Source organism: Triturus cristatus, chromosome 8 (assembly GCF_964204655.1).
Source record: "Triturus cristatus chromosome 8, aTriCri1.1, whole genome shotgun sequence".
Lineage (NCBI taxonomy): Eukaryota > Metazoa > Chordata > Amphibia > Caudata > Salamandridae > Triturus > Triturus cristatus.
The window spans coordinates 523,231,228-523,256,772 of NC_140591.1; the positions used below are offsets into that span (position 1 = coordinate 523,231,228).

Genomic DNA, 25,545 nt, shown 5'->3' on the forward strand with positions numbered 1-25,545 from the left:
TCCTGGTGTAAGCGCTTCAGCTGGTGGCATAAATAGGGTGGTACTCCCATGTCATGGAGTAGGCCCCATAGCTGATCACTCTGGACCATGTCGAATGCGGATTTGAGATCCACGAAGGTCAAGTAAAGGCTACCTCCCTCCAAGGTTACTGTTTTCCAATGGATCAATTGCAATCTGAAGACCTGGTCAATAGTTGAGGTTTTAGTCCTAAAACCAGCTTGTAGAGGTGTTAGTACATTCTTTTCATCCATCCATGATTGCAATCGACCAAGGAGAACACGGGCAAATATCTTTTGAGTAATGTCAATAAGACTTATTGGGGCGACAATTTGCCGGGTTGAGAGGAGAGTCTTTATTGTAGATAGGAATGATTTCTGCTCCTGCCCAGGTCGGAGGCAACGCCATACCTTGAAGGATAGCGTTAAATAATGTCCATAGGTAGAATGCTCACACTAAAGGTTCGTTTCTAAAAAGGTCACCAGGAATTCTGTCCAGCCCCGGTGCCTTTGCTGGAAGCAATTTACCCAGTGCCGCAGTAACGTCTTTCATCGTGCATAGGGGTGCACTAATATTTGGGGGGGTTTTATCTATTACTAATTCCCCGTCAGCTAGATCTCCATCTAAGGCCCTTGCATATAAAAAAGTTAAATGGGATCTCCAAACTTCTTCCCCCAAGTTTGGCTGAATTGCCGAGTTGCCTTCAGATTTTCCAGTTTTCACTAGATTCCAAAAGCCTCTCATATCTCTGTGGTCTAAAGCTTTTTTAAGTGCTTCCCATTTATCTATCCCCCACGTTGTTTTAGCTTCAGCTAGTTTTTTTTTATATTGGGCCCTGGTTTCTTTGATACGTAGATTGTCATTATCTTTTATCCCCATGAGTAGGGAATGCTTTGCTTCCCTGCACGCTTTATTATACCAGGGATGTTTGGGTTTAGGGTCAATACTATTATTGATTTCGCCCCTATAAAAAAACTATGCCAATTTTAAGAACATATCCTGGTCGTTCTTGCCTAGTGCCAACAGGGATTCAGGACCTTAACTATTGGCAAACTCTCGAAATGCGGTTTCTAAGAAGGAAGTAATTTGTTTGTACAGGGTGACCAATTTTTCATCCGACTGTTCAAATGTTCACCAGCGTATTCTTCTACCGCCTTCAGTTGCTATTAAATTTGGAGCAGATTGTGTGGGTGGATTCTGATGGTCGTTGGGCTGCGGGAGGGCTATTTCTAGCACCAACAGGTTATGGTCGCTTTCGCATCAGAGTTTAACTGAAAAATCAGTAATTCTGTGCCATAACTCAACATCTACCAAGATATAATCAATTATAGATGCCTGTCCCAACTTATTAAATGTGGAATTACCCGGACTGTCCGAGGAGAACCGACCATTACAAGCCCTGAGTGAGTGGCTAAGTGTAAGAGAGTTCATCTGTAGAAGTAAAGGGGTCCAGCTCCTTATTTGATAGATGTTACATTTAGGAATTGACCAAGCCGAATCTTTCTCACTCCTAATGGTGGTTGTTATGCCATTTAGTGGTTCAAAATGGCAATTAAAGTTCCCACCAATAATTACCTGTATAGGTTCAGGTAAAGTGTTAAGAAAGGTGGCCAAACAATATAAGGCCTGTGAGGTTTGCCCCTGCCTCAGTGGGCTGGAATAAATATTAATAATAGACATTTTCAGGGTGTTATGGAAACAGAAGGATGCACAGAATGTCAGGAGAAAAGGTGTCTATCAATTTAATATTGCAACCCAGACAAATGCCAACCCAAATACAAAGGCCCCCTGATGGTCTTCCCCTGGGGCCCTGTACGGATGGAATACAATATGCAACATATCCCACTCTGTGCAAATCTAACTATGACCAGGTTTCTTGGAAGAGGGATAGTTCATGAGTATCTATGTAATCTCCCCAATCTGGAAGGTCCATTTTTGAGCTAAGGCCTGCTATATTCCAGGATAAAATCTTAGTGTTCTGTAAGAAACGCCCATCCTGTTGTGTCGATTGATAGAGAGTTTTAGCCCGATCGTACGCCCCTGCCTCATCCTGTAGGTTGGAGTCAAGGTCCCCTGTCATCTTAACTGGTGCATTAGAAATACTGTCTGCTGGCGTGACCTCAGATATTCCCGGGAAGTTGATCACCATTCCCAGATCTTTCACAATTTAGGGACTCAGATGGCTGGTTATTGATAGGAATCAGATTTTTACCAATAGGATTTAGTCAATCAACCAAATCCAAGGAGCTGAATCGGTTACTGACGGGAATATTAAATGCCATAGTGTTTTCACAACCCCAACCCATATTTGGGATGTTGCTGCTCTGGGCTCTCAATTCCCATTTTTTATACACACTTCCCACTATCTATGGAGGGGGTGGGGTAGAAGTGGCCCAAGGGAAGTATCTGGATGCCTCCTGTCTCCCTAGAGAATCCCCATTCGAGGATGTGTTGTACGGCCCTTTTATCTCTGAAATTGATCAGAACACAGTCCCCCTGAATATCCTATCGCCTCTGCCCCAGCCAACTAACCCTGTGAGTGAATGGAATTTCGCTGTATATTGAAAAAGAGAGTGGTCTGTATTTATTTAACCAATAAGGGATTTTATTTTTCAGAATATGTCTCTCCTTGGCCTTTTTCCAACTCTGGTACTCCAGCTAGTATGACAACATAAGGTGTAGAGGCTGGTGGGAGGTCTATGCAGGGAAGTGTAGAATTTGTTTCCCTTGGCTTAGTAGGTGGTATTTTCCTAAAATCTTCTTCACGGGTTCTTTGAGCCCGTTGTTCAGTAGGCTGGCCAAGGGTAGTTGCCATGGACCTTGAATCTTGAGCATTCGCGGCAAAATGAAGCGCCCTGTGCTGGGGGTAGCTAGGGCCTGGTTTTGATAGACTAGAGAATTAGACCCAGTGGTCGAGTTCATTTGCACTGTGTGTTCTCTCACTTCAGGTAAAGATTGCTGAGAACAGACAGATGTGATTGCCTGCATTTTTTGGGTGGGAATTACCTGGTTTTGGCCTTTAATGGATTCAGTGATCTGTAAAGCAGTATCAATTTGTCCCCCATCAGTGTATTTAGCTTATCAATGTGTCTCATTGCTACTTCGAGTTCAGATTTAATGAACTTTTCTAAATATGTTTCGAGCTCAGTGATCAAGTGTGGTACCCATACGGATGGTTCAGAGATTTTATTACTACTTTCATCAACAATGTGAACCCCTGGTAGAAGGTTTAACACCTCCCCTGAAGTATGTTTTACATATTTCCCTCCCTTTCGAACATTTTGCTTCCGGGGTGCTCATTTCCTTTTTGCCCCCCGCCCATACCAAACCTGCTAGTGTTCTCCGAGGCTATGGTTTCGTGTGCAGGAGATGATTCTAAAGAAATGGGGGCGACTGGTGATTGGGGTGAATAGAGTACTTCTGACTCCATAGGTTGTGGGAGGCTAGACATCATTGGTGTTAGTGAGAGGTGTCTCTCAGTGCGTTCTATTTCACTGGAGACGGCTCCAATTGCCTGCTGCAGCATTCTATCAATAGCAGTTGGTTGGGAAATAGGTTGAACAGTGGGGGTTCGAATAGGGACTTTCTGTCTGGTAATTGGCCTTGTGTGTGGGAAGGTACTTTTACCCATAATTGTTTGCTATCTAGAACTCACCAATCTACAACAAAGCCAAGAAGCGTTAATAAAATTAAGTGGGACAAGCGTTCACACCCCAAATCTTCAAATAATTTAAAACATGGGGTTTTACTATGTGAGGCCCCCAATGTCTGTCCCCAGTTCAACAATGCTCAAAAAGAGCAGAAACACTACCATTAAGTCCCAGCCCGGCCTCAATCGGTCTCGGACGGGCTCAAACGGGCCTGCCCTTGGCCCGGGCTACGCACGGTGCATCCCGCGGAGCGGGGTGCGAGGCAGCGCTCTATAGTGCGATGGTGATGCCTCCGCCCTCAGCAGCTGTGGGTGGTTTCGTGATTGGCGGTGTGGGCGTGATGCACTCTGGGACTTCGAGTCCCACCAGAGTGTGGCCATTGTAGAAAGCGGCAGTGGGAGACCGTGATGATGTTACCAAGTTCCCCAAGGGAGGCAGATTGCCCCCGGTCTCACCAGCGTCCCGAACTGCAGACCAACAAGGCAAACAAGAACAAACGAACCCCTGTGTTACAGCAAACAAATGATGGACGGAATACTGACAATGCAAACATTCTCCCCCAGTAAAAAGATCTGGGTTAAATCCATCGTTCTTTTGCCCACTACACCACCCCAGTTTGGACCCAGCCATATCCAGACCGACGTATGATGTATTGCACAGCTTAAAAAGATGAGGACAGAGAATCTCTCTAGCCTTATGAAAAATATGGGCAGGACAGGGATCTGTGGGTGAGTCAAATTTCATGGAGAGCACATTTAGGTATGATATCCATTTTATAGGAGTTATGATAAGGATTCTTGACCAGATTTGGTGAGTAAGAACATTCCGTAGCCATTTCGAGTGTCCTCCTTTTTACTGAAGGACTGGTTAATGTTGGTAATTTTCAACTCAAATAACTTGAAAAAACTCACACAATTCTCTTAAGGTGTTAACAGATGATTTTGTTGAAGAGGATTGAAAAAGATTTACAATTTTGAAACTTTCCCTATACGAAATTTCAGCCGCTTAAGTAGCATCTGCAAAGTAGGTCACTTTACCCTTCTGCAAACGTTTTTTAAATGTTTTTATGAGACATTAAAGGTGCATCAAGTCTTAAACTGCACAGAATAGCAATGGTCGGGAAAGGCTGGTGATATGCGATATGTTGAACAAGCAATATTGAGCAGTCTAAAATTAACTTGAAGTTATTGAGAGGCAGCAGGCTAGTGACTACTAAAAAATAACAAACAAGTCATTGTTGGTTCCAATCCAATCCCAAACTCAAACGTTCTCAGGGAAGTCATAAAGACCACAAGCCTGAGTGCTGGATGGCAATCTGGACGGTCTCCAAAATACAATTAGGACTTTGTGCTCTATAGAACATATCTATCGAAGCCAAATGTAAACTTTTTTTTACCCCAAACCTTTTGGCCAGGTCTAGAGCGATTGCATGGTGTGTTGGTTATGGAGGAAATGCAGGAACAATACTTTCTCGTCCACACCGGCTATCAATTGTGAGAGGGTTGGGACAAATGCCATCCCTGAAATCTTAGAAGCAGGGGTCACAAAGAATGCGAAGTACATTTAAAAAAAAGGCAATTCTAGACAAGCATTGCTAGTGTCAATTCCTAGGGTTAGCCATGGCTAAGTCTCTTACCGCTAGTGAAAAAGAGCTTTATAACCTGGTGACAGTTTCTACAACAAGGTTCTAGCACTCTCTGAGGTAGAGATACATCCCAGAGATTGTGTATAGTCTCTGTGTAGAACACCTTTAAAGATCACATTATCCAAAATGGGACCTGCTCACAAGATCTTGACTGCTCTGGAAGACTTTCCTCTTTCAGTTCTTTCACAAAGTTGGTGAATACATTGTCTAGTAAATGTTACTAAATCGTCCTGTTTTCCTAGTTTCTCTAATGCCCCGAGTGCAATGGAGGTAAACTATGGGGCTTTAAACCTAGGCAGCTACGACTGTATATAAAAAAAAAATCTACAAAACAAAAAAAAAGGTTTAAACTACCAAAGGCCAACAACCCAAAAGGGAAGTGAATGACAATAAAACCAATTCAAAATCAAAATTCCAGTGTCCAAGGCCACAAAGGCTCTGGGTTCAGTAATGGGGGCATCAGACACAGATGAACAAGAGACCAGTTACTGCTAAACTGATCTCAAAAACCATTTCAGTTCCAGGAGTAATGCTAGCAGATTGGGGGCCGGTACCTGTTAAGTGTGCTTCTAAGATTAAAAACCTGCAATGAGACACAGCAATTTGATACGAGTACAAATATGGCATATGTACGCCTCTGAAACAAGTGACATAATATCTAAGTACCTACACACTTGTCACTCTACTTAAATATTCGTAGAATCTGGTTTAATTTGCCCAAAGCGGTTTTTTTAAAACACTTTATCAGTAATGATTACCTCCTCAGCTTCCACTTCAGATCCTCCACATATTAAACTAAATGTGCATCTTTGAACCTCCAGTGACCATTCTGAATTGAGAAAACAATGTCCCAGGGCAAAATAAATCTACAAGGCACATTAATAGCTATGATGAGATTCAAGCAAACATGGCTGTTTTGTTAAACGACACACAGTGCTAATTATGATGGTCCTTAAGATTTCATAGTATAAGATGATCAAACTTGCACAGCAAGCAGGTTATAAACAGCTGCACATTACTCACCAAGAAGGTGACTGAAGTCAACATCCAACCTTTTCCGATATGAGAAGTCTGGATCAATTCCACTTCGATGCAACACTATTTGGGACACGCATTCTTCAATGATTTTGTAATACTGTGGCCTTAAGAAATAAGAGTAATTACCATATTTAGGGACACAGAAAGACAAATACTGATTTTTATGTCACATTGTTTACGTTCATGAAAACTGAAGACAGAAGTTATCTTTAGACCCACTCAGGGCAAGGAAAAGCCTCAGATATATCTTTCGATATTGTCAAAGGATACAACAGGAGACGCAGCAGTTCAGATACTGCTACCCGCTCCCAGGTTCTGCTTCCAGCCACCATATGAAAATAAGCAAATGCTAGGAGGGTTGATAAGAAAAACACGAACCAGGGCAGAATTATTGCAAATGTTGATTTATTCAATAATTATCATGGTCGGGGTAGTTCCTCATTCCCCAATGATGAAGCATGACACTCCAACTGGTGTGCGAGGGCATCAAAATCTGATATTCAGGTCTCCCCAATACAGCAGTAATAGCTACGTGGTTCTACCCCTTGTGACCACCTGGCCAATGAGGAACTAACCCGACCATGATAACTATTGAGTTTATTTCTGGGAGGAGTATAGGTGTAGGACCTTTATAAAATTAAGCTCTTTATTCTCCCCTTTTGATTTATAGATTAATTTAATAGGACAGGTGGTAAATCTCATTAACCTCTAAATCTACCACCACTTCCTCGGAGGTTTCACTTGCATCATTCATGCCCCTACTGTGTCCCTTGAATGCACTACTCATTAGGCTTTCCCCCGATCAATTAAATTACATTATTAAAGATAGGACTGCACATGCTCCCCATTGACCAGTGCCCTTGGTTTGATGTATCCCTGCTAGACAACGGAGAAAACTCAGCAGACTCTTGAGTCCGGGTTTCGCAGCAACCACAGCACAGAAACTGCCCACATCAGGACCCTGCTAGACAACGGAGAAACCGCGGCCCTCATCCTCCTGGACCTGTCAGCCGCCTTCGACACGGTCTGCCACCGCACACTACGAACACGCCTCTACGACGCCGGAATCCAAGAGAAGGCCCAGGACTGGACCTCCTCCTTCCTCTCTGGCAGAACACAGAGCGTCCGCCTCCCCCCATCTGCTCGGAAGCCACCGAGATCATCTGCGGCGTACCCAAAGGCTCATCCCTCAGCCCAACGTTGTTCAACGTCTACATGGCACCACTCGCCCACATCGCACGACGGCACGACCTCAACATCATCTCCTACACCGACGACACCCAGATGATACTCTTCCTCACCAAGGACCCCCACACCGCCAAAACCAACCTCCACGAAGGAATGAAAGCCGTCGCCGACTGAATGAGGAACAGCCGACTGAAGCTGAACTCGGACAAGACGGAGATCCTCATCCTCGGATCCACCCCCTCGGCCTGGGACGACTCCTGGTGGCCGACAGCACTAGGAACACCCCCAACACCCACCGACCACGCACGCAACCTAGGGGTCATCCTCAACTCTACCCTCTCCATGACGAAGCAGGTCAATGCCGTCTCCTACTCCTGCTTCAACACCCTCCGCATGCTTTGCAGGATCTTCAAGTGGATCCCCACCGAAACAAGAAGGACGGTCTCCCAGGCCCTAGTCAGCAGTAGACTGGACTAAGGAAACGTACTCTACGCAGGAGCCACGGCCAAACTCCTGAAATGGCTTCAACGCATCCAGAACGCCTCCGCACGCCTGATCCTCAACATCCCTCGCCGCAGCCACATCACACCCCACCTGAGAGACCTACACCGGCTCCCTGTCAACAAGAGGATAACCTTCAAACTCCTCACCCACGCACACAAGGCACTCCACAACACCGGACCAACGTACCTCAACAGCCAACTCAGCCTCTACACCCCCACCCGCCAGCTCCGCTCTGCAGACCGTGCCCTCGCCACCGTCCCCCGCATCCGAAGAGTGACCGGCGGCAGCAGATCATTCTCATTCTCCCACCGCGCAGCCAAGACATGGAACACCCTCCCCATCCGCCTGCGGCAGACCGAAGACCTTCTGACCTTCAGAAGACTTCTCAAGACCTGGCTCTTCGAACAGTAGCAGCTACCACCCCCCCCCCCCCCCCCAGCGCCTTGAGACCCTCGCGGGTATGTAGTGCGCTTTACAAATGCCATGATTGATTGATTGATGTATAAAATTAGCTTCTAGAGCCTTCTCGACCCCATACTAACTTGAAAGAGCTATGAAACAGTAGCTCAAGGAGGCAGTGCGGACTTTTGACAGCCTATACTTCAACACAATACCTACAATTGCAAGCCAGAATTGATAATCGAAAGCAAATTTAATTACATCATAATCTATAAATAAACAGTAAAACGAAGATCACATGCTAATAAAGCAAACAACAAAGTGCCATCTTCAAAAACAAAAATCAACACCAGGCACCGAGGTTACAGTTAAAATACACTTCAGGAGTCCACGCTTTGATTAATGGATTCTAAGTAAGGACCCATTTTATAAACATTTGCATATTTTTTAACATTGACATAGGGATCCGAGGGTTTAAATTATAGGTCAATTATTATTTATTTAACTAACGTGCACAGGGGATCCTACTGACTGACACTTGTATTTGAAGTCAATCTACTTTAAGCCAAAGCAGTATCATACAATTGATAGGAGTTTACATTGGATCCACTTGCATTTTTAAGGTTATTTATAGTTTGAAATTGTGTAAATAGGATTGAATGTTTATAATATCGATTACATATTATTGAAAAAACGTTTATGGCTGAGAGAGAGAGAGGGTACACACACATACACCCACACACACACCACCCCCCTGCCCCCCCCCCCCCCGGACTATTACAATAATCATGAACATTGTGGTGTTCATTATTAGATCATCACAAAATAACTTCCCTCACAGGAAAAAAAAACTAATAATATCCTATCTACAGATCCTTCCAAACCCCTTATTAACTATGCTGTTCGTAATCACTAACTGAGCAGCCACTAGCAAGACATTACAAGCAAAGTAAATGGTGCAAAGAGTTAATAAGGGAGACAAGTTCTACTTCCAGCTAAGGATGTTCCTTTTGAATAAAAGTCCAATTCCAAAGCACCCCAAGGTGCCAGAGACAATGAGCCGATGGCTCTGCCTTCGAGGGAACCAGAATGGTCTATAACTTGTGAAAAGAAACTGTGAGGCTAGTTAATAAGCACAAAAGAGCACACAAAAAAGCATACAAGACCTCCTTCAAACTTAGAAACCAGCCAGCAGGTACACCAGGTAAGAGCTTAACCTCTGCAAAGCCAGTCAAGGTCAGCAATCCACCAAGAGTGGTGTGAGGACTTTTATGCCCACACCCAGTCCACTTAGGATGGTGATGGGCATATGATTTTGCAACACTTAAAGGAATGCTACTGGATACAGAAATTGGGTATGGTTGCAGTACGGACTGCAATAAATATGGACAAATCAAATGTTGCTGCAGGGATAACATGCTTGCACAGGAAAGTCATAACTCACTTTACTTGCAATCTTATCGTGCATTCTTGTGCTGTCCTCCTCTGGTCATGAGATGAAAGGGACTGAGATAGAACTGAGATGTCTTGTGACATCCACAAGGGCAATAGGAGATTCAGGGTGGGCCAGCAGAACTTCAGAAAAGCACTAAGCTTATTTCCAACCTACAGGAAATGGACAACACTCAGCTCCATGTTCAGAAAGGTACCAGCACAATATCCATGTAGGTCTTGTCGAGTTGGAATGTCTCTGAAGTGCTGGAGTGAGGGCTCCAGCTTTTGTCATTCCTTGGCATCGGGAGACAGCCCATTAGCAAGCACAAGTAGTGCATCTCTACAAGTAGCAATTCCAACAACCCGGGTTAGGTCAGGTGCGCCAGCGTCAGGAAAGGGAACAGATGTGGGCTTGACCTGCCCCTAGTAAATATTGCAGACACTGGTAGTTGAGTCATGACACAAAGCATAGTACCAAGGGACCTGCCTGGGGAATAAGTGGAGACCAGAAGTCACTGGACGTAATCTCTGTGGGGTAGGAGCAGTCGGGGAGCAGTGGCAACAAGCCTTTTCCTGCCACTACAGGACATGTCATCTAAAGAGATGCTACCAACAACAAGAGCCAGAATACCAATCAGATTCTATGGGGTTGGGTGAGGAGTCTATGAAATTCCCTGAGACAGTGGTCACCAAGAATAGAACGGCCCCAGCATCAAATAGCAATTTGGGAAGGCTAGGCAGTTTATGGGGCCATTATACATAGCCAAAAAAGTAGCAAGCATTGGCAAAGTCAATAGGTCTCGCCTATGTAAGAGCTATTGGGTTTGCCAATATGTTTCAGCTATGTTGTAAACAAGCTTAGTTGCTGTTCAGCATAGCTAAATGTTAGTAGTGTAAAGGAGACTGGTGTGCAGTGTCGTAAAGTAGAGTTGAGAGGAATATTATGGAGTGGTGTAGAGAGTCGTGGAGTGGCATAGAGTTGAGTGGAGTGGCAGAGTGTTGTGCAGTGTTGTGGAGGGAGCAGAGTGTTAGAGTTGAAGGGTGTGGAGTAGTGTGTCGTAGAGTGGAGTGGCATAGAGTGTTGTGGAATGGTGTGGAGCAAAGTGGAATGGCATAAAGGGTGTTGCGTAGAGTGGAACCGAGTGCTGTAGAGTAGAGTGCTGTAGAGCAGAGTAGATTGTCTGAGTGGAGTGACAGAGTATTAGTGTAGTAGAGTAGAATGCATAGATTGGGGTAGACTATCGCAGAGTGTAGTGGCATAGAGTGTCAGAGAAGATTGACAGAGTAGACGAGTGGAGTAGAGTGCTGTAGAACAGAGTGGGGTAAAGCGTCATGGAGTTGCATAGAGGGAGTTATGGCAGCGTAAAGTGGCGTAGAGTGCAGTGTTGCAGTTGCATAGGGTGCGTTAGTGCAGTGTAGATTGGCATAGAGTTCAGAGAGTGCAGTGTTGCAGAGTAAAGTGCACAGGGGACGAGTGCAGTGGCAAAGAGTGCAGTGGCAAAGAGTGCAGTGGCAAAGAGTGCACTGGCAAAGAGTGCACTGGCAAAGAGTGCAGTGGCAAAGAGTGCAGTGGCAAAGAGTGCAGTGGCAAAGAGTGCAGTGGCAATGAAGCGAAGGGTGCAGTGGCAATGAAGCGAAGGGTGCAGTGGCAATGAAGCGAAGGGTGCAGTGGGAAAAAGGTGAAGGGTGCAGTGGCAAAAAGGTGAAGGGTGCAGTGGCAAAAAGGTGAAGAGTGCAGTGGCAAAAAGTGCAGTGGCAAGGCGTAGATTGTTTCAGAGTAGGGTGAAGTGGTGCAGAGTGCCATAGAGTGCCCTAGTGCATAGTAGATGAAAGTGGATTAGCGTAGAGGGGAGAGATGCAGAGTAGAGTGGCGTACGGTGTCGTGGCATACAGTGCATTGGCACAGAGTGAAGTAGAGTGGTGCAGAGTAGAGTGCAGTGGTAGAGTGCTGTCGTGTAGAGTGGCGTAAAGTTCAGTGGCGGATGGCGCAGTGGTGGGTAGAGTGCAGTGGTGTGGAGTGATGCTGGGTAGAGTGTAGTGTCAGAGTGCATTGGCGTAGAGTTGTGTAGAGTTCAGTGGCAGAGCGCAGTGTTTCACAGTAGACTGTAGTAGAGTGCAGTGGTGTAGAGTACATTGGCATAGAGTGCAGTGGTGTAGAGTGGCGTAGAGAGTAGTGGCATAGGGTGCAGAGTAGAACAGAGTGGCATGGACTGCAAGACTGAGTTCAATGGCGTACAGAGCAGTGGCATAGAGTGTGATATAGTGTGGTAGAGTGCAGTGGCACAGTATAGTGGCGAAGTGTAGATTGGCAGAGAATGCTGTGGCAGAGTGCAGTGGAGTAGAGAGCAAGGGCGTAGAGAGCAGGGATGAAGTCTGGAACAGAGTGACGTACAGAGCAGTGACAGAGTGCAATGGTGTAGAGTACAGTGGCGTAGATTACCGTAGCGTAGACTGGTGTAGAGTGTGTTGGCGTGGAGTGCATTGGTTTTGAGTAAAGTGGTGTAGAGTGCATTGGCCTAGAGTGCAGTGGAGTCAGAGAAAGAAAAGAAAACACTAAGTTCCCTGGGAAGACAGGGCATGACATTTTACCTCTGTCTGTGAATGCACAGTAAAGGTGACAAGATAAGAACAAGATTTAAAGGTCAGTTTACAGAAAGGGAGCCCTCGGAAGGATACAGCAAATGAGGTTTGGACAACGGAAGGGACAAACTCAAGCTGGACAACTAACAACTAAAGCCAGCAAATAGTAAGCAAAAAAATGTGTGTTACAAACCACAAGCCGATGGTAAGCAACAAGCGGAATACATTCCCAGGGAAGCTTTCGAATTTTTTCTTTTAATCGGGTACATACTTCATTCAGCCTCACACTAGCGGGTGGGAGGCTTAAGTATATACCCGATTAAAAGGAAGATTTGATGAAAAGTGGAAGACGACTGGATTATTTTTTTTCTTGACTTTAATGTTGTATGTGCTCAGGGCATCAGTTCTCTATGCGTATTTCTGTGGATGAAGGGATGACATCCCTACCCTTGGAGCACTTCGGAAAGTGGTGATTAAGTACATGTGGGTCACATTGCCTTTGTGCGCCTGATTTACCTTATTCACCCGGAAAGTCTTGTAAAGCTTTCCGAATGTCCCCAAGATGCCGTTAGCAAACCAGACAGGTGCCCGGTCCGGTAAGCTTGGACCTAACAATGCATGGGGCATTTCTGGGGATGATGAGGGGCGGGGGGGGGGGGGGGGGACAACTGAAACATGTAATTGGATCCTTCATCCTGTCAACTGTACATTAATAATGTCCACTTAAGTATATATAAAAAATGTTCATGTTTTAAAAGCAGCTTATTCCAGAGACATTGGGAACATTTTGGCTGACATGCAATTTACAACCCCAGGAGGAAAATTAGAAAGAAAGGAGAAAATCCTCTAAAACCTGTAAGCCCGAACAAAAGTGCCCACCTGCTCACTTGAAAAAGCTATTAGAAATAGGTAGGGCACCCTTATGGCTAATTGTCTTCACCACACTGCCTTCTCCTTCAGCCCTTTATCAAAAGTGTTAAGCCCAAAATCAAGGCACAAGCAGAAGGGGCTCAACACGTTTTATTTTTAAAGATTCCAAACTCCAGCCATTAACATTAGGGTGGGCTTTGTTCCGATGTTCTGCCCTCCAGACCTTTTGAAGGCTGTTGAGAAGAATATTGCCATCCATTTCTTTCTTGGTATGACAGGTATGTTAGAGACACCGTGAATAAACAGGCTAACACGAAAGTGCAGAATTGTCAGTTGTTCAAGAAAAAATTAGGTTCTGCATAGAGCCTGGCCAGGTGGCTCGTGCACATGTTTAAAAATGATCGACCTGGTAGCAGTAAATCACTTGCAATGATAATCAGAAACATAAAAACCCTACAGAGAAAAGCATTGCGTTGAATTAGTGCGACTTCATGACAAACACCGGAGCGCAACAGCCTCACAAAGCAGTCATTTCACGCAGCTGGCTTAACAACCAACTCCGTAGCTCAACATTTCTGTTGTTGCTGACGAGGCACCCAAGCGGTCAGCAGTTAATAGTCCCCGATGGAAACATTAATGTTTCACTCTACAAGCCAATGACATTGTTCTGCATATAAACAAGCAATAGTTCAAAAAGATGTATTTTTAAATAGTTGTACTAGCCTTCCCCAATCTAATTCCGTAAATTTCAATAGGAATGCAACCTGTTGTATCAATCTGGGTTATGGGTAAACAGAACAAATACAAAACGTCTGTGGACTTTCTCCGGCTGAATGAGTTTGTACTGCGGGGATTTGAAGGATTTAAAGCAAGGACCATGCCGTGAATATACAGCACCGAAATGATTTTTTTAGAGGACATTTTGTGGGATGTAGGATTTTTAATCACTAACCCTCTTAAGTCTCAAGATGGTTCCATTGTTTTTAACATGAACGAGTGCAATGAAGGCAATTGTATCCACATACTTAGCAAGTATTTTGTTAAATTCGCATTTCTCTTCCGCTTAACCCACAGATTTCACTCTACTCCAGGCTGAGAGACTGCAACAAACACATGCACTTTTAGACTTTTCTGTGACTAAACACGTCACTTTCGAGGTCCTTTCCTAATTTAAAGGTAGCTCCCCCACTAAGCGAGACTCCTCAGTTAACAATACTTCATGATCCACACTTTCTTTTTATCTCAGTCTAGGAGGGTCGAGGCCCATTAGTTTGACTTTGTATATATAGAAGAGAGTCACCCAACTGTATCAGGATCTTTTTGAACAAGATTTTTTGTACCTTATTAGTCACAGTTTCTATAACAGAACTATAATTTAAAACTAGGTATGTGATGAGTCTGTCAGAAGTGGGTAACAGAAAAGAACTAAAGAATAAGCAGCACTGGCCCTGTCCTCGCCATGCCTGTTCCTTCCTGTCCCACTCATACGCCCCATGCCCATTTCAACTTCCCATCCACCACCATTTCCCCTCCTGCCTGGACACTGCAGGTTATTGCTTCTGGTCAGTAATTTGCAAGTTGTGGCACAGTCTCCACTCCGTAGCAGAGCATCGCCTGGTCTTGGCAAGTCAGAAGATCTTGGGGCCTTGTGTGCTTTATAGTCCTCCTAAGAAGTCAGGGTGCGCAGAATAGGGGCAACACGGACCGAGGGAGGGTGGGCGTGATAGGGGTAACACGGACCGAGGGAGGGTGGGCGGGCGGGATAGGGGCAACACGGACCGAGGGAGGGTGGGCGGGCGTGATAGGGGCAACACGGACCGAGGGAGGGTGGGCGGGCGGGATAGGGGCAACACGGACCGAGGGAGGGTGGGCAGGCGGGATAGGGGCAACACGGACAGAGGGAGGGTGGGCGGAAAGGGGCAACACGGACCAAAGGAGGGTGGGCAATATAGGGGCAACACGGACCAAGGGAGGGTGGGCAATATAGGGGAAACACGGACCAAGGGAGGGTGGGCGGGAAGGGGCAACACGGACCAAGGGGGGGTGGGCGGGAAGGGGCAACACGGACCAAGGGAGGGTGGGCGGGAAGGGGCAACACGGACCAAGGGAGGGTGGGCGGGAAGGGGCAACACGGACCAAGGGAGGGTGGGCGGGAAGGGGCAACACGGACCAAGGGAGGGTGGGCGGGAAGGGGCAACACGGACCAAGGGAGGGTGGGCGGGAAGGGGCAACACGGACCAAGGGAGGGTGGGCGGGAAGGGGCAACACGGACCAAGGGAGGGTGGGCGGGAAGGGGCAACACGGACCAAGGGAGGGTGGGCGGAATAGGGGCAACACGGACCAAGGGAGGGTGGGCGGAATAGGGGCAACACGGACCAAGGGAGGGGTGCGTGGGATATGGGCAACATGGACCAAGGGGTAGTACAGACAATGGGAGGGTGGAAGAACAGAGTAAGCACAGACAACGGGAGGGTCGGAAGGGCAGAGGCAATATGAACAAAGGAGGGTGGGAGGGAAGAGGCAACACAAACAATAGGAGGGAAGAGGCAACACAGACAAAGGGAGGGGAGAGGCAACACAGAAAACGGGAGAGAAGAGGCAACACAGATAACCGGAGGGTGGGAGGGAAGAGGCAACACAGAGTTAGTACAGACAATGGGAGAGTGGGAGGAGAGAGGAAGCACAGAAAAAGGGAGGGTCGTAAGGAAAGAAGCAACATGAACACAGGGATGGTGGGAGGGAAGAGGCAACACTGACAATAAGAGGGAAGAGGCAACACAGACAAGGGGAGGGAAGAGGCAACACAGACAAGGGGAGGGTAGAGGCAACACTGATGGCAGGAGGGTAGAGGCAACACTGATGGCAGGAGGGTAGAGGCAACACTGATGGCAGGAGGGTAGAGGCAACACTGATGGCAGGAGGGTAGAGGCAACACTGATGTCAGGAGGGTAGAGGCAACACTGATGGCAGGAGGGTAAAGGCAACACTGATGGCAGGAGGGTAAAGGCAACACTGATGGCGGGAGGGAAGAGGCAACACTGATGGCACGAGGGAAGAGGCAACACAGACAACCAGAGGGTGGGAGGGAAGAGGCAACACGGACAGCATTGAGGTAATACAGACAATGGGAGGGTGGGAGACCAGAGGGAGCACCAACAGGAGGTTGGGAAGGAAGAGGCAACATGAACAAAGGGAGGTTGGGTGAGAAGGGGCAACACTGATGGTGGGAGGGAAGGGGCAATGTGAGAAGTTGGCCTGATGTATGATGTCACTAGTTCTAGTGTACACCTTATATCAGTCCAAACAACCCTTATGGTGATTGGTTGTAAAGTCAACCTTATAGACCAGCTATCCTAGTGGTAGCATGGACAAGAGCAGTCTTAGGCTAAACTCTGAATGGCATGTGAAGCCAGCTGTGATACCATATATAATCCCTTGAATACCAAATGAAAGGACACCACAACAGATATATATATATAAAATAAAGGGTATTTATTCTAGTCAAACCCTCAGCACTCTTTATGAGATTAGAGGCAAGTACAACACAGTCTTATTTATGCATACATTAAGTCACACAGGTAAGTAATACAGTTAGGCCCTAGGGGCCACGCAAACCATATACTAAAGAAGTGGTATAAGGACCACTGTCACGGGAATAGGATAGGCCTAGGCCTAGGGAATCGCTGGGGCTACACTACACTAGCAACAGTTAGGAAGTGGGAGGCCCACGGGATTCAGGTGCAGAGTGGAAACACTCACGCGTAATGCGTAAAAGTCAATAGAATTACTAGCAGTTAGAAATTAACAGTTTAAGGACACTTCTGAAGCAGCTAGAGAGTCGAGACTCGGAAACTAGACCCTAGGATAGTCACTACCCTTGTGAGCACCGAAGTACCCAGGTTACCTAGCCCACGGACTGCGGGTGCATAGGTGTGAACTTGCGTCGGGTTTCGTCGTGGACTTCTATGGATGCCTGAAGGAAAGTTGCTGACAGGCAGTCAGTGAAGAGTGTCCGGTGGATCCCAAGGCTGGGATCAAGAAGAGAGGAGACCTGCAAGCAGAAGGGACAGAGTGAAGGTCACTAGCCAGTGACCACGTGGAACCAGGAAGGAACCAGGCGATGTTGTGAAGATTGCAGGTGAAGGTGAAGCTTGTCGCTGCAGCCACGGGGACCAGGAAACGTCGAGGACGACCAGGACCAGGAGGCGAGCTGTCCCACGAAGGCTCTTGCTGTCGGCGGCATCGAAGTTGAACTAGGACTCACCAAGCCTTGGCAAGCGGAACCCACGAAGAACGGAGGACTTGCTTCTGGTGCAGAGCAGGAAGGTCTGGGGTGCTTCTCTTTTACAAGGAAGCGGGAGCCAGTCTGGAGGAGCCAAACCAGCAGTGAAGATTTCTGGATGCGTCGTCACAAAGGCCACTAGCCAACGGGCAAGCAACCGGACAGACGCGGCAAGCAGGAAAATGCCGAAGGGCCCCACGCAGGACTCGTGGAGTGTGGGGGGCTGATCTTCGGTGCAGATGGTGGTTGGGGCTTCTCAATCCCCGGTGCACAACTTCGAGGGTGCCTCAGAAGCTGCGTTGGAAGATACTAGCCACTTTTCCCAGGTAGCCGGTCCCACGTCTCTCGTCGCCTCCACGGATCTCAGCTCGGCTGTGGATGTGGATCAGGGTCGGAGAAGTCTGGAAGTCAAGGCTCTGGTCGGGCTCTGCAGTCGGTCCCTCGTAGAACTTCAGCAAAGCAAAGGGTAGTCTCTTGATGGTGCCTGTTTGCACAGGGTAGCCACTCCTTGGCCACAAGGGAGATTCTTCAGTCTTCTTCTTTCGTCGAATGTCGAAGGTCCAGAGTTTCTGTTCAAGTTGCAGGTTCAGGATAATCTAATCTCCTGGGGCCCAGCTACCACTCTTATCCAAATCTGGGGGGCTGGGTTGCCTGCTAGGTCACGCCTTATGGGTGGGACCTGGGAGGGGGGTGGTTACACCCCCTTCCCTTTGTCCAGTTTCGCGCCAGGACTGGGGCTGGTGTGTCCCAGCACCGGTTTGAACTGGACTATGCAAGGAACACCTTGTGTGCCCCAGGCATGTCTCATTCCTTTCAGCCCACCCTGCCCCAATACACTAAAGGCTGTCTGGGGAGGTGCTAGCACCTCCCCAAGCAGGAAACCTATTGTCCAAGCCTCCCTTGCCGGGATCACTCCCAGCAGCAGGAGGTCAGACTTGTGTCTGTGGCAGCAGCATCCATTTTGTGATGCTGAGGCTATGGTTAGAGTTAAACAGCAAAGTAGGATTTTAACATGTCTCTCCCTCTAGAAGGGGGGAATAATATCCTCATCCCCAGAAATGGGATGGGGGTATTATTCCAAAGTGTTAGACACCTTACACGACATGTTTTGATAAAGCCAAACCATAGTTACCATAACCGTTTAAGATTATAAGGCACTTTAAGAGTATATGGTAGGCTATATCATATAACAGCTACAAGGACATGGTTCCGAAAGCTGCAGACAGGCTCAGCTCATGCTAGAGCACCATCTCACATGTTACCAAGGACTCTGCCTCCAGGACTGTTAAGGCCTGCCATAGGAGTGGCTGATAGGTACACATGTGTCTATCTTAAGGGTGGATATAGGTATACTATATCTAAGCAAGGGGTGATTACACGACCTTGCCCCAGCTGAGTGATCAGCCAGTTGTGTCTGATTGGAAGGCCAGACCAGGGGTGGCATAATACATGCTGCAGCCCCTGGGAGGCCTAGGGTACACCTATGCCCTGGGTACCTATGGTACACTGTACAGGGTCCAATAAGGTGATCCTTACCAATTGGGAATGTACCTAGGGTACATGGAGTCCATTTTAAAGAGAGAGCAGACAGCCTGAGACCCTGAATGGCAGGATCTCAGGCCAACTAAGTCGAAAAACCAGCTAGACACTAGGCAAAAAAGTTGGGGGTAACCATAGTCAGATATCCACCTTCCTACAGGCAACACGGACAGCAGGGACAGCAGGTGGGTGGAAGGGAAGAGGCAACATGGACAGCGGGAGGGTAGGAGGGAAGGGGCAATATGGACTTAAGGGGCAACATGGACAGCGGGAGGATGGAGGGAAGGGGCAACACAGGCAATAAGAAACCACACAGGCAATAAGAGGCAACACAGACAACTAAAAGGCAACACAGACAGGAAAAAAGGCTACACAGACAAGGAAAAGGCAACACGAAAAGGCAACACAGACAATGAAAAGGCAACACAGACAATGGGAAGGTGGGTGTGGGAAGGAAGAAACAACACTAAGCAACATGATGGAAAGAACAAAAGAAGAAAAAAAGACGCATTACTGGTGCAGACAAGACATCGCACGCTGGTTGCCCGGCTCACAGACTAAATAATACCTTCATCGTAAAGGGTTAGCCAATGCACGGATTGGAACTGATGAATCGCCTGCATCCAAAGGGATCAATGCCAAGGCATCGCCTCCTCTGCTCCTAGCATCTGTAGGTTGACACATCCTCCTTCCAAAGGTACTTTTTCAGCAAATAAGGTTGGTACCTGTATCCGAGCCGCGTTCCATCACAGTCGGCCTGAATTTTTGGACTTACCCCGGTCAAGCGCGACCAGATGTCCATGGTTGGTGCTTTATGCTTTTAAGCACTATATTTACAGATATGGTTTAAAAATGTGTAACTCTGGTTTCAATTATTGGATTTTTGTCGTTTTGATACTGTTTTCTTAAATAAAGCTCTATTTTTCTAACCTGGCGTCCATTATTTTTGTGTAGTGTTATTCGTGTTTTACGTGTTGCACAAATACTTTACACATTGCCTGCTAAGTTAAACCTGCCTGCACTGTGGCAAGCTACTAGAGGGTGAACACAGATTCATTATGGTGTGTAACTAACTTACACTGACTAGGATTGTGGTCTCTACTTGGACAGGGCGCATACCTCTGCCAACTTGACTCTATTTCCAACAGTGACAATAAAGCTAAAGAATAGTAAGCATTGGACAGGTTCCAAACCTTGTTGCATAAAGTAACTCTTGCAAGCACGAGAGTATGCAGCGCATGTGCTAATGTAGGCAAAACCTAAAAATACTTTTCATTCTACAGTTGCTTTACTTCAGAACTATACCTTTTGTATATCTAGCTTTTTTTTAGCCAGGGTGGTGGTGCTTATGTGAGGAATCCTTTGGGAGATAAGATTCCCCTGGTCTCTTTGGCCAGATGTTTTTGATCTTTTTAGGATGGGGGATGGGAATATGAATATTCTAATGTGCTATTGTTGTGCCACAGCTGGTTAATAAGTAGTTGTTTGGCTCCCAATCAGATCTGTATATAGACAGAAAGGTGAATCATGGATGAGGTCAATACATTACAAAACCTTTACAGCAGGACACACCACAGTCATCCACCCCTTCTTCATAGAGGTAAAGTCTATAAACTATTAATTAGGGTCGTAGGTTGACAGGGTAAACACTTTGTGAGTTGGGACACTGCTTCAGTAAGTTACAACACTTCAAAGTTTTTCTATATATTATCTGTATTTTAAAGTCTAAGATATGGTACATCCAGCCAGATCTAGCCTTTCGCAGACCTAAAACATGAGTTTGACCGCAACGAAGCTCAGTTTTATTTTTTAGGCACTTGCAGCTATGACAAGCCATCTACCACTATTTGTATGGCCTACATTGGATGCTTGATTTCAGCCCACTCAGAGCAACTCACAATAAGCTCATAATCTCTCAAACATACAGTTCCTTTGTCATTTTTGGGACTTAAAAGTCCAGTGCATGGTGAGAGATGTGCACCCCAGCACCGAGTGCCCTAGCTGAATGGATATCTGGACCACTGGTACAGACTTTTGGTCATGGGGAAACACGGGTCATGCATGTGCACCACAGTAATGCGGTTATGTAAGACCAGGAGGGGCGTCCCAAGCACTATCCTCATAGTGAGGAAGGGCTATAGCGCTTGCCGCGAGTTAAGTGCCACGAGCATGGTGGTGACTGCATATCAGTTTTATTTTTTTTATAGGAGTTAGAAGTGTGTACAGGCCTACTTACCCGTGTCATGGGAGTCGTGCCTACTGTCCCACTCATGTAAAGCTCCGCAGCTATGTACTTAACTCACTCTTGGCCTACATGATGTACATATGTAGTGCTGTGCAACGCATTGCGCTTGCGTGCTGGCATGTATGTGCCCCTAGTGGACAGTTCATGGGTTTTCATTTTGAAAACCCACAGCCTAGAAAGGCCATTTGGAGGTGAGGACTGCGGACATGCCTGAGGTCTGGTGTGGGAACACACACTGCAGGGAAAGGAGCAGGACTCACTCTGTTCACATGAAAGGTTGCTTTGATTCAAGAAAGAGTTACTGGTCAGTGGGGCCCGGGCTAATTGTCAGGTGAGATAGTGGGTGTGATAGGTTTGGAACTGTAGGAAAAGGAATCACAATAGACAGAAGGGCTTAGGCCTTTGAAACTATGTGAGGCATATTTCGGTGGAGGCTGAAAGACTAGTGTGAATCCAGGTTACTCCCTTGGCCTGTGTGGTGGGTCAATCCAAACTGCAGACACTCCTGATGTGGCGGACTGTCTCTTTTAAAACTAACAGGACAGAAGAGAAGACACCTCAAAGTAGTCGACACCCACAACACGAATTTCAAAGGACCAGACATTAAATCACTGACATGGCTGAATATGAACTATGAAGATGGGAGAACGAGGCCCACCAGTTGTTCAACAGGGCTGTGCAGCAGCGAGGAAAGAGGTTAACCAACACTTCTAGCTACTGTAACCAGGACTAGGGGGCCAAGGGCTGCTGGCCTCACTGCTGGTTAAGGGACCATCACCCAGGAAGTCAAGACCCCTTTCCCTGAGCAAGGAGCACCAAACTTCTGCTTGTCTGCCTGCCAAGACCAGCGAACCCTGTGAGGAGGAGGAAGAGGAGAGTGCCTGGAGGGAGAGAGGTGGAGTGGGGATCCTGTCACGTGCATCCCAGTGAGCCTAGTCCAGTCGCGACCATTGCAAGTGTGAGAGCCATTTACCTAGTGGAATTCAGCAACCCCTATTTACCAGGTGTGGGGCACCGTCAAGTTAGGGCAGTCGCACTTGCTGTGTAAAGTTGGTGACCCACATATGACAGAAGTCACTGCCCTGGAACATTTTTTTCAAGAGGATCCCAGCTGGATGATCAGCCAGACGAGCCGTAGAACACCACTGCCATAGTAACATTTACCAACAACCAAGTGAGCCATGAATGAGAAGTCAGACACTGGTGCAGGCTGTCCGGAGACAGTGACGGCACGATGAGTCATTGGGAAAAGACAGCGTGAGGCTGTGGCCCCCAGCATTAAGGGGTCAGGGCCCACGAAGATGAACCCCAGTCCTCCTGCACTCGCGGGATGCCATTGGGTTTGGTAAGAAAGTTCTAGGCTGCCAGGCCGCTGGGAACCTACACGAACTGAGCATGTAGTCAGACTTTGTTGCGTGGGCCACATCTGAAAGTTGCTTCCATTACCGAATAGGGAAAAACCAGCCCCACTAGAAGGGAAAGAGGGACTCTGGGATACCAACCATGATGACCATATTATTTAATTCGTGGTTTGTATGCACTGTGTGTTTATATTAAAGACTATTTTTTTTAACTGTTTATTTTGAGCCTAGTGCCTGTTTATTCTTCTCGGCGGAGGATAAGTCACAGGTAGTAGAAAGAACATCAGAGACTCAATCTCATGGAGGCAGGACATGCAAGGCTAGATTTGCAGAATATGGCACTGTGAGATGCCAAGAAGTAGGTAAGATTACATGCACAGCAGCCCAGCCCAATGGGAGACAGCAAGGGGCAAATCAATAGGACACTGCAGCATAAGTGTATCCTTATAGAGGGAGGTTACCTAGCAACCCGATATTAGCACAGTGTAAGCACTCCTCCAAGCCAAAAAGCTGGGTTCAGAGTACCGGGGGAGCCTATAGGGGAGGGGCGGAGTGTATAAGTAGGGGTAGCAGCAAGCACAGGGGCGCCAGAACCTCAACACAACACCTAGTGATTGAAACAGTGACCAAAATGAAAAGAGGAGAAAAATGTGTAGAGTGCAAAAACATAACTGGAATAAAGAAGTGAATATGTAAATAGCAAGCCTTCCCCCACTGTATAAGATTCTCTATACCATCAAGAGTGCCGGAAGGAATAAAGACCCATCTCTTTCGACAATACCACCACATAGCAAAATGATTCTTCATTCACTCCATCTCACCGACATACAATTCCTGCATTGTGTAATCCTTCTCACAAATGCACTGAACAACCCAGCACTTTAACTCCCAGCTGCCCACTATGATCTAGGATTCAATTTACTAGCTATAATCTATGTACATAATCATACTTAATTGCTTATCAATTGAAAATGTATTACTTAAATACATCATATTCTGCACCTCTGCATTCCGTAGGATATATTCCCCTTTTTGATACGTAAAGCACTCTGCTGTTTTTCGGGTATAGGTATCCTCCATAAAATAAAAACATTGTGCATGAGGCATCCATTTCGAAAGTCTCAGCAGAGCGTTTACCTTACAAGCCCACCACAAGCGCTGTTAAATGATATGCATGACGAAACGTTCTGATATGCTACCATACTAAAAGCAGGAATAATGTTTGGGTTGTTCACATCTGCAGTGCTCGAAAACCCGGTGTGGAGGAGTTCGGGATGTACAAAACAACACCTAAATAAATATATTTGCGCTTGTGGAAGCAAGCCATCTGGAACCCTATGTTCTATTACATGCATGTGGTTTAATTTTGTCTGGAAAGAACAAAAGAAATCTACAACAATTCTTGCAAAGCCCCAAACGCATCAGGATTTTAAAAAAAGCATATACGATTACAAAACTTACCTCACAAAATAATCATTCCTGATCAACATCAGGTGCTGGAGTATTGAAAGAAAATAACCTTCGGCACCGGTGTCTTTCACCATGTTCCACACCATGTTAAAGACGTCACTGGCCTCAGTGAGTTTGTTAAGGAGCAACACACAAAGGCTTCAATACACCTTTTAACAATCAAAAAGAAACGACATTAGAGATCATGCTCACTTAACATGGTTGCTTGGGAATTAGCTGAAATAAAAACTTTATACACTAAAATGTTCCAACAAATTACAAAACTGGGCCCCGGCCTTCAGTTGTCTACATGAGAAAAGAGCCTGGAGAGCCCCCCCCCCACGCCCATGATGGCTTCTGGGTAAAGGACCATTAGAGTGGAACAGACCAACAGCAAGGATCCAGCAATGTCATGGACGGCTGAGGGGCTCCGCCTACTGTTTATGAAGTACCATTTACTTTCATTTTGCCCTAACATAGAAAGCCACAAGGTCTATGCTACTGAAGACAGGCCGAGCTGACATGAGGGTTTGAAGGCAGCAACAATCAATTGGAGATTCAGACAGAGTTGTCTTGAGAATTTTGCTGCTACAGACTTACTGATTGAAGACAAGCTGAACTGAGCAGGTCTGAAGGAAGGGGAAAAACCTGAAGAGTACAGTGTTGTGGGGACATTTGGATTAGGATGGATATAGGTCTTTTTATTTATTTATTTATTTTATTTATTTATATTGCAATTACTTAACAAATGTAATGAAGGAGAAACAGGAAGACAACGAGGGACTCTTAAGCCTTCAACCACCTCGAAAGACTAAATAATCGGTTAATTGCCTGTTGAATCTTGAGTTTTTATTTGTAATACCGTTTTTTGCATGTCAGCCAAACACAACAGGTCCTAGTGGGGTGGACTAACGCGCATCTTTCAATTGCACGAGAAGGTGGCTACGAATTAGTATGGGATTTTTAAATAAAGACACAATGCTTCAATTGTGCAAACAGGAATAATACAGACTCGCAGCCTTAGGCACGGTTTTCAGTAGCACCAAATCATTTCTCCCGAAGGTATCCTAGCAGGCTCGCTCTGTTTACTTCTGATAAGTTTGACAGGATCAGAAAACAGTCATTCCCACCAACACTTTCAATACTTCCAGGAGCATTCCTGTGTGTAAAGCAGATACACTAAGTGCCAGGAAGCCCAAAAGCTCCTTCTGCCCACAGGCACTGTCCAGGGTCAGTAGAATAAACGTTACCTTTTAAGATCTGACAGACAGTTTTGGCTGTGTGTCAGATGCCCCGAAATGAACACATGATAAATGCACTGAGAGAGCCTTGTGTGGGTACTCTACAGCCATTGCTCTGATGCA

The 25,545-nt window shown here is 46.4% G+C and overlaps 1 protein-coding gene across 3 annotated transcripts in view; it reads right to left on the reverse strand.

The window, feature by feature from the left end:
• The window catches only part of DIAPH3 (diaphanous related formin 3), a 2,278,729-nt gene that overhangs the window by 1,455,418 nt on the left and 797,766 nt on the right, over nt 1-25,545 (reverse strand). For all 3 annotated transcript variants that reach the window (XM_085621985.1, XM_085621986.1, XM_085621987.1), the window contains 2 exons: nt 24,194-24,310; nt 6,316-6,434 (listed from right to left, as the gene is read on the reverse strand). In XM_085621985.1, the coding sequence (XP_085478111.1) occupies nt 6,316-6,434; nt 24,194-24,310 (236 nt within the window). The remainder of the gene's footprint in view (nt 1-6,315; nt 6,435-24,193; nt 24,311-25,545) is intronic.